Source organism: Ornithorhynchus anatinus, chromosome 2 (assembly GCF_004115215.2).
Source record: "Ornithorhynchus anatinus isolate Pmale09 chromosome 2, mOrnAna1.pri.v4, whole genome shotgun sequence".
NCBI lineage: Eukaryota > Metazoa > Chordata > Mammalia > Monotremata > Ornithorhynchidae > Ornithorhynchus > Ornithorhynchus anatinus.
In genome coordinates, this window is record NC_041729.1 from 28,370,261 (window position 1) to 28,389,080 (window position 18,820).

General features: G+C 50.1%; 1 protein-coding gene across 5 annotated transcripts in view; it reads left to right on the forward strand.

The window, feature by feature from the left end:
• Nucleotides 1–18,820, forward strand: part of NSMCE1 (NSE1 homolog, SMC5-SMC6 complex component) — a 51,704-nt gene that overhangs the window by 27,454 nt on the left and 5,430 nt on the right. For 4 of the 5 annotated variants that reach the window (XM_029057481.2, XM_029057482.2, XM_029057483.2 and 1 more), the window contains 4 exons: nt 7,682–7,803; nt 11,809–11,886; nt 15,127–15,273; nt 18,559–18,675. In XM_029057481.2, coding sequence (XP_028913314.1) covers nt 7,682–7,803; nt 11,809–11,886; nt 15,127–15,273; nt 18,559–18,675 — 464 coding nt within the window. The remainder of the gene's footprint in view (nt 1–7,681; nt 7,804–11,808; nt 11,887–15,126; nt 15,274–18,558; nt 18,676–18,820) is intronic. The other variant, XM_039910905.1, reaches the window with a different exon arrangement.

The window sequence follows — 18,820 nt, forward strand, 5'->3', positions numbered from 1 at the left end:
CAGGCTTCTCGAGGGGGATTTCCTCCTTCCAACCTTCAGATACAGTAAGGGAAATTTTGTCCTTTCTGAAATGTGAAATTACTCTTATTATTAGTACATACTTACGAGTATTACTGGTCCCCACCTGCTTCAACCGGTATCTGTCGTTGCAAAATGTGGATTGGACATTCTGAAATGTCAAGAGAGGCGCCGGAAGAACCGACCGAGGCCCTGACCTGCCAGTCCAGTTAAACCCTCGACCATCTGGCTCAACCCGCGGCTCGGACAGATCGGCTAACGGACGGACCCCGATGAGCTCCCGGCCGCCCGTCAGCTGGACGCCCCTTTGACGCGGGGACGGGGGTGCGGAGGGACCCGTCCTCGGGGGGCGACTGGACCTCCGCTTGGTTCTTCGCTCTCTTTCGGCCGAGCGTCGTCCCCCCCCTCCCGACGGACTGGGTGTCCGGAGCCCGTGGCTCACCCACCGTGCGGTGAGTAGAGACGGTTATCCGACGGACGGTTACTCTCCCCCGCTTCGAAGCTTTATTGAGGGCCCGTCTCCTCCGCGAGGCCTTCCCTGACTAAGCCCTCCTTTCTTCTTCTTCCATTCCCTCTTGCGTCGCCCTGACTCGCTCCCTTTATTCCTCTCCCCTCCCAGCCCCTCAGCACTGTAATTTATTTATTTCTATTAATTTCTACCTCCCCCTCTAGACTGCCGGCTCACTGTGGGCGGGGGATGGGTCTGTGGAGTGTCATGTATCCCAAGTGCTTGGTAAAGTGCTGTGCGCACAGTGAACGCTCAATAAATACAACCGAATGGATAAAGGGAGCATAGAGAAGCAGCGTGGTGTAGCGGAGGGAGCACGGGCCTGGGGGTCTGAAGGCCGTGGGTTCTAATCCCGGCTCCGCCCCTCGTCTGCTGCTGTGTGACCTTGGACAAGTCACTTCATTTCTCTGCGCCTCATTTACCTCACCTGTAAAACGGAGATGGAGACTGAGCCCCGGGTGGGACAGAGACTGCGTCCAACCCGATCTGCCTGTACCCATCTCAGCGGGTAGTACAGTGCCTGGCACAGAATAAGCGCTTAACAAATACCGTCGTCATTGTTATCATCATCTCTGCAGAGCCAAGAGAGAGGGGGAATTCCTGTCATCCGGGTACAGTGACCGTAAGCCCCCTCTAGACCGTAAGCTCGGTGTGGGCGGGGAATGGGTCTGATATATTATACTCTCCCAAGCGCTTAGCACGGGGCTCTGCGCGCAGTAAGCGCTCAGTAAATACGACTGACTGCCTGACGGTGTCTCACCGGGGCCGGGACGGCTCTGACCTCTGCCACCGGAGTCGTGTGTGGGAGGACCGGTGGATCAGCCCAATCACGTCTGCCGCCCGTGGGGGAGGGAGGACCCGACGGGTGGCCAGGCCGACAAGGAGGACGCCTCCCCGCCTATCTCTCGTGGGGGGCGGACAGAGCGACCGCCCGACGGGGAAAGCTGCCAACTCTCTCTGATTGTCCCGGCGCTGAGCGGGGCTCGTGGGATGAACCGGGTACGGGATGGCCGGGAAGATCAATCGAACGATTAATCGTATTTACCGAGCGCTTTCGGAGACAAGTGACTCGCCCCAGGTCACCCGGTGGGCAACTGGCAAGAGCCAGGATCAGAATCCAGGTCCTCTGGCTCCCGGGCCTGTCCTCTTTCCACTGGGCCACGCTGCTGCCCAACTGGCGGCGACCTCGGCTGCCCCGCCATCCTGCGCTGGGTCCGACCCCGAGTTAGCCAGTCGAAAGGGAACTCTGCCCAGGTCTTGGGAGAGTGGAGTGTAACGGAGTCGGTAGACGGGAAGCACCTGAGTGTTTCTCAGCCACAACCAAAAGCTCCTCAATCCAGGTTCCAGGAACCTCCCCCCTTCCTGACAGACGGTGCATTTGGGAAGACGACTCGTGTGGTTTCTATTTCTTTCTTTTTTTTTTACTATATTAAAACTGTAACGAGCTCGCAATCTAAGGGTGAAGATACGAAATGTGAGGTATTTGTTACGCATCAGGTACGGGAGTGATAGCACCTTGTGGGCGGTGATGGTGTCTATTGTATTAGGCTCTCCTAAACGCTTAGTACAGTGGTCTGCACACAGTGAGCACTCAGTAAATACCATCGATGGATTGATACGAGGCATTCGGGTCAGACAGACACGGTCCCTATCCCATGTGGGGCCCAAGTAATAAAAATTAAAACAAAAGTAATCCTCACTTCCCCATCCTCATTTGCCCAGTGCAGAGATCAACCAAGTCCCCGGCGTTTTAAAACGTTTTCAAAGGCCGCTCCGAACTTCATCCGCGGTCCACTCCCTCAGAATTGTGGACCTTGGATGCCATCATGGCCTCTAATAATAATAATAGCGTTGGTATTTGTTAAGCGCTTACTATGCGCAGGGCACTGTTCTGAACGCTGGGGTGGATACAGGGTAATCAGGTCGTCCCACGTGAGGCTTACGGTCTTCATCCCCGTTTTCCAGATGAGGTCACTGAGGCCCAGAGAAGTGAAAGTGCCTTGCCCACAGTCGCACAGCTGACAGGTGGCAGAGCCGGCATTCGAACCCGTGACCTCTGACTCCCAAGCCCGGGCTCTTTCCACTGAGCCACGCCGCTTCTCTAGACTGTAAGCTCATTCCGGACAGGGAACCATGTCTACCAACTCCTAAACTGTACTCTACCAAGCGCTTACGACAGTGCTCTGCACGGAGTTAGCACTTAGTAAAATAATAGATTGAGACTCAGTGGGTGTGGATCTTTGGCTCTGGGTTCCCGTCCCCCTCCCCCCCCCATTCCCACAGGATTTTCTTCAGGATTTGCAGTTGACCCAAATAGCTCCACATCACAGGTACCTGGGCTTTATGTGCGAAACACTCTACTAAACACTTGGGTAGATACAAGATAATCAAGTTGGGCACAGTTTCTGTTCCATGTGGGACTCACAGCTTAAGTAGGAGGAAGAGCCCATTTTACAGACGAGATAACTGAGTCACAGAGGAGTGACGTGACTTGCCCAAGGACAAGAGAAGCAGCGTAGCTCGGTGGAAAGAGCCCAGGCTTGGGAGTCAGAGGTCGTGGGTTCTAATCCCGGCTCCACCGCCGGACTGCTGTGTGACTTTGGGCAAGTCACTTAACTTCTCTGTGCCTCAGTTACCTCATCTGTAAAATGGGGATTAAAACTGTGAGCCCCACGTGGGACCCGTCAGAGGGCAGGGACTGTCTCTATCTGTTGCCGATTTGTACATTCCAAGCGCTTAGTACGGTGCTCTGCACATAGTAAGTGCTCAGTAAATGCTATTGAATGAATGACAACCTGATCACCTTGTATCCCCCAGCGCTTAGAACACAGTAAGCGCTTAAATACCACCCTTTATTTATTGTAATATTTAAGAGCAGGCAAGTGGCATGGCCTTGTGGATAGAGCCCGGGCCTGGGAGTCAGAAGGACCTGCGTTCTAACCCCGGCTCCACCGCTGGTCTGCTCCGTGACCTTGGGCGAGTCACTTCTCTGGGACTCGGTTACCTCATCTGTGAAATGGGGATTAAGACTGTGAGCCCCATGTGGCAAAGGGACTGTATCCAACTTGACAGCCTTGTATCCAGCCCAGCGCTTAGTAGAGTGCCTGGCACGTAGTAAGCGCTTAACAGTTACCGCAACGGTTATTAAGTAGCGGAGCTGAGATTAGAATCCAGGTCCTCTGACTCCCAGGCCACGCTCTTTCCAGTAGACCAAACTTACCAGTATCCCAGACTTCACTTTCTGCCCGAGAGCTGTATATTGGAGTAAGAGGAATGGTGACATTCACGCAAGGATTAAACAAAAACCGACTATGGGACCAGTTACTCAAGGAAACTCCAGGCTCTCAGCAGTGTGGGGAGAAAGGAAATCCCCTCAAAAAAAAAAAAATAAATGACACACTTAAAAATGACCAAGCAATCTAGATTATCCCATTTCTATCTATGTACATGTTCCTTCTGTTAATGATAGTGGAGATCTTGATATTTCAGTCGATTTGTGATCAAGTTGACCATTTGGAAATGAGGAAGCATTTGTAAATTAAGGCCCTTTGGCTAGTAAAAATGTTAAATCCAGTCTAGCGGGGATAATGTTAAGAAAAGCATACCTGTCTTTTAAAAATTAAATGTTTAGTGTTTTTCAGGGGTAGAGAATTACCTAACGGAAAAGACAAAGCTTTGAGTAGAAATTGGGTTAAAAGTCCTAAAAGTCACTACCCCACTCTTAGATTGCTGCAGTTACTCAGAAAGTGGTTTTTTTTGCCTTTTGCATAATCTTTAAGGACAGATTTCATATCTGAAACTCTCTCAACAGAAAATGAGCTTTATCTGGTCACTTGGTGTTTCCAAAGTAGAATTTTTCCAGTTTTCTTTTTTTTTTTTAATAATCCTGCTGGGAACGATCGGAAAGAGCCGCTAAAAACGTGCTGGTTGAGACACGCTATTTGTACATCCGTATGTTTCAGAGACCGTAGGTGCCAAACCGAGATGGCCGGCATCAGCCATCACCACCCGAACCCGGTACACAGCGCGTGATGCGATGATGTCATTTTGCAGAAGTCTGCCCGGTTTGGTCGGAATCAAGATGCTTTTTGAGAGATCGGGACGCTCCCCCTGATTGGTCCAGAGCCTTTGCATTCCTCTGTCTTTTGTGCCTTAAGCACTCCGATGCTCACCCCAGCCCCACAATACTTGTCTCCCCTCTCCTTGATCCACTTGTTCGTCTTCCCCTCTGCTGCGTCCTACTTTCCCAAGCAATCAGTAGGAGGCTCTGCACACAGTAAGTGCTCAATAAATAGCATTCATTAATTCTGAGCTCAGCAGCTCTGTGGCCCAGGATCTCTGGCAGAGGGAGGTTGGGTCCCAAAAGCGAGTACACCGGATATAAAATCACCTGGTACCAGTTGGGTGCCAGTCAAGGAACAGGCCGAGAGGACGGCCCCCCTGGTGCCAACTCTGTGGGCAGTTGTCTTGGCAGCTTTCCGAGCCAGAAGGACTCCCAACCTCACTTGCCTCTGTTTTCTGACGAGATCTAAGCAGCTGGTGGGCAGGGAACGTGTCTGCCATCTCTGTTGTATTGTAAAAATAACTTTGGTATTTGTTAAGCTCTCGCTACGTGCCCAGCACTGTTCTAACCCCTGGAGTAGATTCATTCATTCAGTAGTATTTACTGAGCGCTTACTATGTGCAGAGCACTGTACTAAGCACTTGGAATGTACAGTTCGGCAACAGATAGAGACGATCCCTGCCCAGTGATGGGCTCACGGTCTAATCGGGGGAGACAGACGGCGGAGCAAAACAACAAAACAAAAACAAGACATTATCGCGGTAAACAGAATCAAGGGGATGTACGCCTCGTTAACCAAATAACTAGGGTAATAAATATACGAATGAGCACAGTGCTGAGGAGATAAAGCTAATCAGACTGGACACAATCTCTGTCCCACTTGGGGGGGTCACAGTTTGAATCCCCATTTTGCAGATGAGGTAACTGAGTAAAGTGCCTTGCCCGAGGTCACAGCAGACAGGTGGAGGAGCCGGGATCAGAACCCACGTCCTCTGACTCCCAAGCCCGTGCTCTTGCCACTAGCCCATGTAGTCTCCCGAGCGCTTAGGACATTGACTCACACACCGAGCGCCCAGTAGATACCATTGATTGATCTGAGCTATTCCATTCAGAGCTGAAGAGACTCCAAATCCCTTCATCCCACCCCCTCTAAAATTCCCTCCAGCCTTTCTTCACACGGAAAATGCCAAGTTGGCTCCTCTGCCGGAGACTCCAACTCTGCATTTACCAAAGGGCGCGTCGGTTGGTTCAACGTGCTCTTTGATCCCTCTTCGATCCCCTTGCCGAGGTGGCGCATGTGGAATCAAGACTGCCCGTACCCTCCCGAGAGGAAGTAGACTTTGATCGGGGTGTTTCTAAGGCTCTCCTCCCCAAGGCTCCCGTACCGTACTAAGATACGGATTTATGTATCACTCTCGTCTTCGAAGAGCGAGGTCTGTATTAAGCTGTTCTTGGCGTACGAAGATGCTGCTGCTGCTGCTGCTACGATGGCGAATGCTGATAGGGACTGTGTAAATGTCTTTGAGGGAATCTTTTCCATGCCGTCCACCCCGCCGGGCCCTTGGCCACAGAGCTTTAAACTAGAAGCGGCGTGGCTCAGTGGAAAGAGCCCGGGTTCGGGAGTCAGAGGTCACGGGTTTTAATCCCGGCTCCGCCACCTGTCAGCAGTGTGACTTTGGGCAAGTCACTTCACTTCTCTGGGCCTCGGTTACCTCATCTGGAAAATGGGGATGAAGACCGTGAGCCTCACGTGGGACAACCTGATTACCCTGTATCTCCCCCAGCGCTCAGAACAGTGCTCTGCACGTAGTAAGCGCTTAACAAATACCAACATTATTAATATCGCCAAATAAACCCTCTGCCTCAGAGTTTCTTAGACGAGATGCCTCGGCCGATGAAGTCAACCCATAGGACGGTAAAGTCTTGAATAAAGACTCTAGCGAATGCCCGGATGTTGGCTCCCTCAATGGGAGAGGCCGCCGGACCCCGAAGGAGACGCGTATTGGGCCTCTTTCACCAGACGGTGTTTTTCGAATGCCAGTGCGGGTGGCCAATTTACAGAATGAATTACAGTCAGTCCTGGAGTTCACAGAGTACAAACCGAGTGCGTGGTGAGGGAGTAACACACAACAACTGCTAAAGTTCAGGCCATGTTTCCCCACTTCTCAAGAAACTCCAGCGGTGGCCCATCCACCTCCGCATCAGACAGAAACTCCTCACCATTGGCTTTAAAGCAGTCAGTCACCTTGCCCCCCCTCCTGCCTCACCTCGCTACTCTCCCACCACAACCCAGCCCGCACACTTCACACTACTCTAGCGCTAACCTTCTCGCTGTACCTCAGTCTCATCTGTCTTGCCGCTGACCCCTCGCCCACGTCCTGCCTCCGGCCTGGCATGCCCACCCTCCTCATATCCGACGGACAGTTACCCTCCCTGCCTTCCAACCCTTACTGAAGGCACATCTCCTCCAGGAGGCCTTCCCTGACTAAGCCCTCCTTTCTTCTTCTCCCACTCCCTTCTGCGTCACCCTGACCTGCTTCCTTTATTCATCTCCCCTCCCAGCCCCGCCACTCTCGTGTACATATTGTTTATTATATTTTTAAATTTTTATTTATGTTAATTTGTAAATTCAGATCCTCCTCTAGACGGTAAGCTCGCTGCGGGCAGGGAATGTGTGTGTTTATTTTTATATCGTACTCTCCCGAGCGCTTAGTAGAGTGCTCCGCACCCAGTAAGCGCTCGGTGAATTCGACTGACCGACTGACTGAAATCCCAGGAACTAGTCCGTTAGGGAGACACCTTTTTCTCTTTGCAGACACCACCCTGGAGAAAGGAGCCTGTGAGAAATCTCCGACCCACAGCACATCGGTGACCTTTTGTTTATGCCAGTCTTCGTTCAGCCATCTTGCTTTATTGCTCTCGTGTACTAGTAAATACCGTTGACGATAACGACGATGCCGAAACGCCGCATCTGATGTTGACGATTTCGGTCTTGCCCCCGAGCGTTTTCTGAGCCGGGTGGAAATGTTGAGCCAGAGGAAACTGTTTCTTTTGAGAAGTAAACTATTTTTGTTGTTGTTTTTCATTTCCAGTCTACTATGCTCATGACAAATTGGACGACTTCATCGGTATTATCAACAGTCTTCTCCAGCCGTTGTTTATGGAGATCAGGAAAGGAATGTCCGAAGAGGAAGGGAAACCTTATTATGCTTTGGTAAGTCGGTAAGAGGCTGCCATCTTGTGGAGTTTATTCGGCACCGATGTCAAGATCTTGCCGCGGAATTAGCTTCAGTGAGGAGCGGGCCGAAGAAGTGTTTTGTTTTTATTTAATTTGAAGCCTCTCTCTCCACGAGATTCCTCCCCCACCCCCGCAAAAAATAAATAAATAAATTAAAAAGTATAGGAGGGTCACCACAAGGATGACATGGAAGTTTGTTTTTTTTCTTCTGGAGCAAGAAAAAATGTAAAGTATTTATTTTCAGACCTTTCAGTTTCAGCTCTGTCTTCCTACTGCTTAGAATGACCTTTGGAGCTAGGGATCTTGTGTTATAAGCTTTGAGATGGACTCAAGTGTGGAGCTGAAGTAGCATGGAACATTTCATGAGAAGCAGCGTGGCTCAGTGGAAAGAGCCAGGGCTCGGGAGTCAGAGGTCATGGGTTTGAATCCCGGCTCTGCCACTTGGCAGCTGTGTGACTGTGGGCAAGTCCCTTAACTTCTCTGTGCCTCAGTTACCTCATCTGTAAAATGGGGGTTAAGACTGTGAGCCTCACGTGGGACAACCTGATGACCCTATATCTACCCCAGCGCTTAGAACAGTGCTCTGCACATAGTAAGCGCTTAACAAAAACCAACATTATTATTAAGTCAAATAGTAGTAGAAAGCACATACTGTGTGCAGAGCACTGTGGAATTAAATATGGACCTGGTCCCTCAAGGGGCTCTCAATCTGTGAAGTAGCCTCTACATGTTCAGAATACACATCTAGCGAGTGCAGGGGTAGTATTTTACCGAGGAATCACCCGTCTTTATGCACGGGGGAGAAGTCAAGCATACGTGGGAGGACCCTCCCCCACAAAAAATTCCAACCCGTCGAAGTACTGATTCCTCAGTTTCTCACTTTGGCCTTCTCTAGATCCTAGACCTACTTGTTTCAGGCTCCCAGAAACAAGCCCCAACTCTCCTTTAGCATCCCAAAGAGTCTTAACTGTGGGCTAGCTCGTCCATGAGCTCAACCTTGCTCGTTATAATAATAATAATAATGATAGTAACAATGACTGTGGTACTTGCTAAGTGTTTACTGTGTTCCCGACACTCTGCTAATAATAATAATAATAATGATGTTGGTATTTGTTAAGCGCTTACTATGTGCCGAGCACTGTTCTAAGCGCTGGGGTAGACACAGGGGAATCAGGTTGTCCCACGTGGGGCTCACAGTCTTAATCCCCATTTTACAGATGAGGGAACTGAGGCACAGAGAAGTTAAGTGACTTGCCCACAGTCACACAGCCGACAAGTGGCAGAGCTGGGATTCGAACTCATGAGCCCTGACTGCTAAGCTCTAGGGTCTTGTCTTATGCCGTCGAGTCATCTCCGACCCGTGGTGACTCCTTGGACGTATGTCTCCCATCCATCCATCTGCAGTTTTTCTGGTAGTGGATCCGTAGAGTTAGATAGAAGATAATTGGGTTGGACACAATCCATATCCCACCTAGGGCTCACGGTCTTAATCTCCATTTTACAGATGGGCAGACTGAGGCACAGAGAGTGACTTGGCCAAGGTCCCACAGCAGACAAGTGGCAGAGCTGGGATTAGAACCTAGGTCCTCTGACTTCCAAGCCCACGCTCTTTCCACTAGGCCACGCTGCTTCCTTTTAGCTGGGGTGGGTTGAGACATATGGCCGTCTTGAGGTGATGGAAAAAATTAGTGTCCCTTCCTGTTCCGTATGACGATATTACGTTATGCTACGTGCACGTGTACCACGGTGACGCTTGCAGCGTTTTGCCGAAGAGGGTTCCATCTCTCTCTTCCCTCCCACAACCTCCTCTCTAGGGAGTACTCTGGATGGTTCTGCTCCGAGACCCCATTGTAGACCCCGCTAACAGATCTCTTTGGGCCTGCTGCCATCTCTGAGAGGGGCTGGGTGGTCTTCCCCTCCGGGCGGAGCCTCGGCGTCGTAGCTCACCATCCGAAGTGGATCTTACTTTTTAGGCTCCCGGAAAGAGGCGCTCACCCATTAGCTCCCCAGGGAATTAATTTTCAAGCGCCCGGAAACCCGCCCTACCTTGGTAGTTCCTCCCCGACTTGAATCTAACGCATCCCAGTTGCCCCGAGAGCCCCGACCGTCATTTCCTGGACCTTCGTTTCCAACCCTGATCTGATTTACTTTAGTAGCCGCTCCGCGCTTCTGGCCGGTGTTCCTGACCGACAAAGAGAGAGCGTGGCCTAGTGGAAAGAGCCCGGGCCTGAGTGTCAGTGGACCTAGGTTCTAATCCCGGCTCTGCCACTTGCCTGCTGCGTGACCTTGGGCAGGTCACTTCACTTCTCTGTGCCTCAGTTTCCTCATCCGTGGCACTGTGAGCCCCATCACGGGACGGGGCCCGGGTCTGACTGGATCAACTTGTACCCACCCCAGCGCTCAGCCCAATTCTAGCCGAGGGAAAGACCGTGGATAGCGAGTTGTGTGAGCCCGAGCCCGGTGTTTTCTTGGCGGAGAAGAGCACTCATTCGTTGACGGGACTGAAAAGATCAGCCTGTTTGTGGATGTCAGTGACAGCCATTTATAACACAGTATTCCTCGTCAGTACCATCGGCTTGATCTCTAAACTTTACAGATAGATCTTTTCCGTATGCCCAGTTTCAGAGGAGCCGCCTTCCACCCCCCCCCCCCCCCCCCCCCCGTTCTAGTCTTATCACAGGAACCAGTGTTCGCTCAGCAGAAGGGATTTTTTTAAACTTTTAATCATCAGAGACTTGTATCAGTTTGTACTTGGCTTCGGAACTCAGCTCCCGTTTACCCCAGATAGTGTGTCTGAAATGAATACGGTCCTCTGTTTGATAGGGTTTTTTTTAATAGCGGTCATCCTTCTGCCTCGATTCTCAGCGCCGTTCCTTAATTCCAATTTAACGATTTTATTCCAGTCGTATTCCCAACTACTTTCTTTGAATTTTAGGGCGGAAGTTATTTCGTGTCCTGGGGCTGCTTAATATTTTGTTGAGCTTTTTTGCAAAAATCTGGAGGACATTTTCTCTATTTTTTGGACATTACAGCAAGTCTGAAGTGATCATCAGGCCAAAATTGACCTTGAAATGTTTTGGGGGGACTGGGCTTTTGTTTGGTAGTTCTCGCATCTTTTAAATAAAAATCAGAATAGGGTAATAGGCAGGATTCACCAAGGGGCACTTCTTTCATGTGCATGTGGTTTTCTTTGAACTGATCTCGAGCATCCTGTCACTGACTAATCCCAAATATTATCGGTTTTATTCCAGTGTTCTTTGACTCAGTACATAACTTTGGAAATTGTCGGTTTCCTTTTTTAACCCCTTAAAAAGAAATTTGTAACGTTAGAAAACAAAACCAGCAGGTCCTCAGATGGTATGATGAGTTAATCGGCGTTACGTACCCACTTCGGACCTGGGCTCGAAAGCTAGCTTTGGTCTGACTTCTTTAATATTTCGATGCACGTTCCTAAACAGGACTTATTTTGAGGAGACTGTGCAAGAGACCCTGGCGTCCACGCGGAAGACAATTAAAACTGGACAGGATAGACTGCAGTTCAAGACTTATATGCACAGAGTCGGGCTGGAAAACGTGCCTGGCGCCTTCTCTTGCGTCTCGTATTCATAGCTCTCCTAACCACGGTACCTCCGTGCTTTACTGTACGACGAGAGAGCCGGTATCATGAATCCACGTGTTATTTCTTTTTACAGAGAAAAGAAACGGTACAGTCATCCCAAGAGGGTATCTTTGATCTCCAGATGTCCCTTCTAAGTGACTTTTCTTTAAAAACACAAGGCCACGGCGCTTTACGGGGGCAAGTGTAGAGGGCAGGTGTTTCAGACAAAATTAATAACTCTTTGACTGATGCTCTTGGGGGTTCTATCTCCCAAGCCTCTCTCATATTGTTCTAAAGAACTAACAAAATTAGTTTGCATCGATCGGTCCATCTGATGTCTTCACATTTAAATTTGATGTGTGGTGCCATTGTGTTGATTCTAGGTGAATCTTACAGAAACTGAAATAACTAAAATGGCTACTGACTATGCAGAAAATGAGTTGGAACTGTTCAAAAAAACTGTAAGTATAAAAGTACCCGTATCTCACAATCAAATGACTAAAATAACTCCATTATTTTTCCTCTCTTCTCTTTCTTTTAATAGTCAGCTTTGTTCAATGGACCCCACCCAGATTGGCTGGCTACTGAATGGTCTCGTGGGAGATGAACCCAGCAATTGCTGAGTTCCAAGGCTTCTTAAAATCTCTTTAGCTTTTTGGCATCAGTGGCTTGCTGTTTAACCACAGAAGTGACTCTACTTTAAAACCTTACCCCACTTAGATAAAATGGCTATTATTTCTATTATATGCCCACATAGATGAGCGACGAGAGGGTTTTCAGAGTCTCCCGTAGTTCTGTGGAATTTTCGGGCCTAACGGAACTTCAGTTAAGGGGTGTGAGCGTTTTGCAGCGCACCATAAAGGAGAAGGCTTTGACTTGCTGGAAAGTCCACGCTTTCATGCAAGGAGACAAAGAGATGAGATGCTCTGAAAAGTCTTTCAAATTTTGGAAGAAACAGAGCCAGAATTTACAGTTGCCAAACAAAGTAGAAAAAAAAAAATGAAGTCCCCTTACTGGAGAAAGAAAGAAACCGTAGTTCAGCAGTTATCAGTGACTCAGTCAGTGGCATTTGTTGAGCGCTTACTATGTGCAGAGCACTGTACTAAGCGCTTGGAAGAGGACAGTTCAGAGTCGGTAGAGCCGTCCCCTGCCCACAACGAGCTGACAGACTCGAGACAAATTTATAATCTAGAGACACATTAAAGCATTTCTTCGGGTTTCCTGCTTCCTCCCACCCCCACCTTCCCCGAATTAACTTTTGGTCTGCGACTCAGCAAAAAATGGAGAATTCTTAAAGCGGTTTGTGGCTGTCAACCCTTGTCCCCCACCTAACTCTATGCAAAGTTACAGGAGAATTTGGGTATTGAAGAGCGGGGCTCTGCATAGCTGAGATTTTTACTCATCACACACTGTTGGAGTGGCCTTTCGGTCTCGTTTGCAATCAGGTTCTCCTTTTGACTCTTCTCATGGGCTTGATTTTTGGGTGTTAAATCAAAAAAAAATCCCACCAAGCGATGATGCATCTCTCGGGCAAGTTGGGGGGTATGAACCAGGGGTGAAAACCTCCACTTCTGCCTCCTGCGTAAGCCGCTGCTTATTCCGATAAGCCTCCTGCATAGTCCGCTGGCTAGTGGAAGGGATGCAAAATTCCACGACACTTAGTTCCCTTGCGGGGCTGGGGTTCCATCCTCTAAGTGATTAGTACAGTGCTCTGCACCCAGCCAGTGCTCAATAAATACCACCGGTTGAGCTACGAACCCTGTAAAATTTTAGTTATATATTTATACGGCGTCCAGTCCTCGACACGCGTGTGTCCAACCAATTCTTCTGACGTCGCATCCTATTCTAGGCGGGCCCGCATCGTTGGAAAAATCATTCCTAATGCCCCGACCCAAAAGCCTTAGTGAAGACGCACGTTTCGGGAGAACCGACTATCCTTTTGAAAGGAAAATGGGAGAACGCGTTAGGTAGTTTAAATGCGGTTCAGTTGTTGCCAGTTCACGTGAACCTGACCGGGCCCGATTTTAAGTCTCCTTTGGCCGGGGGACTAGGATCTTCTTTGTAAGCACAGTAACTGTATCGTTGTCGGTCAGACAAGGTTGTCTGGGTGTTGTTGGGATTCTCAGGGCCGTACCAGATTTTTTTACTTTGATAATGCACTCCTGGTTCTCTCGCAGGGTCAGGTGTGCCGGCGTACCGTACTGCAAATGCGTGTTCGCCCCCCCCCCCCCCCCCCCGCGTAGAAATGAGGCCGTGTTTCATCATTCCTTGGGTTGGGCGAGGGTTGTTAACGTGCCAAGGTTTTTATCAGCCAGGCCCTGTTTTGAAGAGGTGGGAGGCAAAGTGAAATGGAGGGCCGGGCTTTCCCCATCTGCCTTTTTACACAGCTTATCTCATTTTGCCCTCACGACAGCCCAGTGAGCTAGGGAGAGGTAGATGTCACGATCCCCATATTATTGAGGAAGAACCTGAGGCCCAGAGAGATAAAATGACTTACCCGAGGTCACGGGCAGGCTGATGAAAAGAGCCGGGACTCAAATCTGGGTCTCCTGACTCTTTTTTTTTTTTTACATGGTTTTTGTTAAGTGCCTACTATGTGCCAGGCACTGTACTAAGCTCTGGGGTAGATACAGGGTAATGAGGTTGGATCAATCCGTGTTCCACGTAGGACTCGTAGAGTCTCAATCCCCATTTTACGGATGAGTTACCCGAGGCACGGAGAAGTTACCACTTGCGCAAGGTCACGCAGCAGGTAAGATGCAGGGACAGGATTAGAACACAGGTCCTCTGACTCCCAGGCCCGTGCTCTAACCACTAGACAACACTGCTATTCCCTCACCAGTGGTCTTTCCACTACTGCTAGAGAAGCAGCGTGGCTGAGTGGAAAGAGCCCGGGCTTGGGAGTCGGAGGTCGTGGGTCCGAATTCCGGCTCTGCCACTTGTCAACTGTGTGACTGTGGGCGAGTCACTTCACTCCTCAGTTACCTCATCTGTAAAATGGGGATTAACTGTGAGCCTCACGTGGGACAACCTGATTACCCGGTATCTCCCCCAGCGCTTAGAGCAGTGCTCTGCACATATATTGTATTGTATTGTATTGTTGGTATTTGTTAAGCGCTTACTATGTGCCGAGCACTGTTCTAAGCGCTGGGGTAAGCATAGTAAGCGCCTAACAAATACCAACATTGTTGTGATTACGTTGTGGGCGGGGAATATGTCTGTTACATTGTCGTGTTGCACTCTCCCAAGGGCTCAGGTCAGCGTCCGGCACACAGCGAGCCCTCGGTAAATATGATCGATCGGTTAATGGGTAGTAGATTTGTCGTTTGGTTCCAAGATGACACCGTCATCGGTTAGGGTGCGTCCATAAGCGATGGTAAATTTCAGACTCTCTTGCACCCCGGCTCTCCCGACTGGATCTTGCCGCTCAAACCCGTACCGTTGCCCAGCGTTGAGCCTCTCAGGAGTGTCCTGAATTTTGTACCCCAAATATACGCAAGGGCCTCAGCTCTCCGTCTCCTTTTGTGAAATGTTCAACTCCTCTGGCAGCGTGTAAGTTTCCTAGCACGGTAAGGCGAGGTGCTCCTCGGCTGGCGGGACCGCCACTCGTTATTTAGAAATGGGTTAAATATGCAAATTCATTTACCGAATTTCATCCGGACCATCGAGATCCCCAGTTTTAACTGTCAAATACTTTTCAGATGGACCTGATTATCATATCAGAAAACGGGTTCGCCCCCTCCATGAGCATTTTAAACCTGTCGGACCAACTTCAGACCAAGAAAATGAAGAAGAAAGAAGTCGAGCAGTTGCTACATAATTTTGTCCGGGACAAGTGGCTCTCTGAAGTAAGTTGTAATCTGAAAAGCTGTCGATGCTGCTTTTCTCAGGTGGGGTTATACAGTACGGATAGCCGTGAGCTAATAGTAGCCAACTCAACCTGCTGCTTTGAATAAACCTAATCAGTGATATTCACTGAGCACTTACTGTGTGCAGAGCACAGGACTGAGCGTTTTGGGAGAGTATGAAAACATAGCTGGAGAACACAATCCCTCCCATAAGGAGCTTGCAATCTAGAGTTGGAGGGGAAGATTGGGCTCTCCCCGAATGGATAGGGCCTGGGAGTTAGAAGGTCATGGGTTCTAATGCCGGCTCCGCCACTGGTCTGCCGTGTGACCCTGGGCGAGTCACTTCACTTCTCTGGGCCCCAGTTCCCTGATCCGTAGAATGGGGATCGAGACTCTGAGCCCCAGGTGGGACGGGGACTGAGTCCAACCCGATTTGCTTCTATCCACCCCGGCGCTTGGTACAGTTCCTGTCGCATAGTAAGCGCTTAACAGATAGCACTGTTATCATTTTTATCACTATTAAATCGGGCTAGGAACCCCTACCTGGACTTTCGGGGGGAGAAAAAAAAAGCGCGACCACTCTGTGCACGAGGGAAAACCGGCCATATCCCTGGATTAGTTGGTGCCTTGGAGGGGCGGATCGGTGAACACGCCTCCCCCGCCGTTCTGCCTTCAGAGGGGCAGCCGGAGCCTCGCTCCCCTCCAACATTCCCTCCAGGTGCGATAAGGAGGCAGGATGCCGAGCCGAGAGCCGGGGGGCCTCGGACTGTCCTCCTGGTCGGTCGTTCTCTGCCCGAAGCCGCCACTTGCTGCATCCCCGGGGAGATGAGAAGTGGGTGGAGAAGGGTCCGTAGCCTTCCCCTCGGCTCCTGGGAATGTGTTGGGCAGCGGGTTAGTACTGCGGGGAATGCTCTGGGCACGTAGGAAGCACTCAGTAGATATGATTAAGCGATGGATTGATCGTGCCGCCCTTGGGAGACTCGGTGGGAGAGTGGAGTCAAAAAAGCCCCCAAACTCAATGATTTCCACCTCACATTGGGTTAGTTAGAAAAACTTTGTACCCAGTAACAGTTTAAAAGCATCTTCAGCACCAACCTCAGAGATATTGCGGGAGGGCAAGAACCGGTGACCGACGGCTTTTATCGATTGTCGATCCCACAGCCCTCCGCGGCAAAGGGGAAGCCGGGAACGACTTCCGAAGGGTGGCTAACGCTCCCCACTGATCTGAAAGGCCGATCCACGGTCTGTTTTTAAAGAAGTTCAAAAGCAGAGGCACTTTCCCTAGGGAGAATCGTGGCCATCTCCCTTAGCTGAGTCTAGGACTAGTCACTGTGTTTCATAATAAGTCAACAGTGGTTCCAAGAAAGTCAAGAAATGAGCTGAAAAAGCAGCGCCTCCTTCCACATAAACCCCATTTCCCAGCACATTGCCCAAGCTAATGTCTTTCCATCATTTATATCCGGCTGGAGGCCTGGTGAGGAAGAAACGCTCTCTGGTGCCGCCGAACGTCTTGCAGTGCTCATGCGGTTTTCAGGTTGCTGGACTTAACCTGCTGATCTCTGCCGATGTGGTTTCGAACTTCCTTTTCAGGGAAAGTTGACTTCTTGGTAGCTGTATTTACAGTATTTGAGCCCCGGTTTTCTGAAGTAGGGGGCTCAGTCATCTCTGGAAGTAGGCCCCAAACAGCCCAAAGCTACAGCGCCCCTGACCGCGCTCAGTTCTTTATACTTTGGCCATTTCTGAATGGGACAGGGGGTTGGAAGACACTCGGGTTTCCCCTGGTCTTAAGCGACTGAGCATTATCGGACTCTGCACCCGGCTAGTGATAGAAAAATTTGCTCTTACATGACGTTCTGGAGCACGAGACTCTCTCTTCACCCCCAACTCTTTCTCACGCTACCGAGCGGAGGGCGTGATGCTTCCTGGAGAGGATGTGGAGAGAAGGTGCGGAGGGCAAATCAAAGAAGACACCGCAGTAGGCCGTTTGCCTCTGTGCCCTCTTCATCTCAAACACCAGAAAAAGCTTCTCTGTTCAGCCCGACACATCCTTTTCTCTCGTGATTTCAGAGAGCCGGGGCTCCGTGCCCCTTCCGAAGAAATGGCCTGTGTCTTCCAACGTCTGACACGTGCCCGCCCTGTCTTGCGGCCCAAGCTAGACGAAAATAAGAAGACTGTAGCGTTTAGCTGGTAGGCAGACCTGTCCAGTTTGTGAAATGGTTTCTCCGGTCCTGTAGTAACTGTGTTTTCGAGCCTGTCAGTTAAGTGTTTCTCAGCTCTTGCCCCACCAGTGCCAAAATGATGGGGCATCAGGCGCCACTTAGCATCAGCAGCTTGAAGTAAATGGTTCGTCGTTTCACTTCTGTTATAATTCTTCCTTGGCTGCCTCTGGCTTTCAGGCCTTCGGCTGTGGCAATTTGCATTACTGGATCCTCCGAAGGTAGTAGTATTTTAAGTGGGTTATTTTTACTTGATTGGGTGTGTATGATGGGCAGGGAAGGTGAAGCAATGTAGCCTAGTGGATAGAGCACGGGCCTGGAGTCAGAAGGTCAGGGGTTCTAATCCAGCGCCGCCGCTCGTCTGCTGCGTGACCTTGGGCAAGTCACTTCACTTCTCTAGGCCTCAGTTACCTCATCTGGGAAGTGGGGATTGGGACCGTGAGCCCCATGTGGACCTGGGACTGCGTCTAACCCGATTTGCTTGTATCCACCCCAGCGCTTAGTACAGTGCCGGGCACATAGTGAGCGCTTAACAAGTACCACAGTTTAAGACCCCAGCTCCCCTGGCAGGCTCCTGTGCTCACCTCCCTTTTGCCTTCAGTCAGTGGAAAGGGTATTTCTCGAAGAGACTCCCTCTCCTGTCGCCGCACTTCCCGAGCGTTAGCCATTTTTCAAAGGGACAGCACACGATTAAGCATCTCATCGCTGTGTGAAGGTGAAAATTAAAAAAAAAAAAGGAAGCGTTCAGGGATTGCAGTGGAGATGGCCAACGTAATAATGTATTTTCTCTGTTCTCATCAAGATGGAGGATTACGTGCCGTTACACGACACTTCTGGGGGTTGCGTCGGGCCTTCAGATTCACCCTTTCTAATGCTCAGTTGGGTCCCGTTTCCTCATTAAATAGGGATGAGATTCCCGCATGAGGTTAGCGAGTAGTTAAAAACTGGCTAAAGCATCAGCCGGCATCTTTGAGGTACTCAAAGAGCTGAAAGAGTACTGGGCGGAAATCGAGTAAACCTGTAGCAAGAACTAGCTCGCGCCGTTTAACCTCTGACTGTGTGTCCTCAGAGAGGAGGAGAGTATACGTTACACACCCGCTGCATCATGGAGATGGAGCAGTACATCCGCCATTCATACCAAGACATGGTGAAAATATGCAACATCTGCCGAAGCCTTGCCATCCAGGTACCGATTCGCTCCCTCGTCTGGGAACGCACAGAGCGTTCTCCCGTCAAGCGGGCACGTGTTCCTGAAGAACCCGTGTTAGGGGAAGGTCGTGTTCCAGGGACCGTTAAATCGAAGGGAATCCCTCTGTCGGTATTGCCATTTC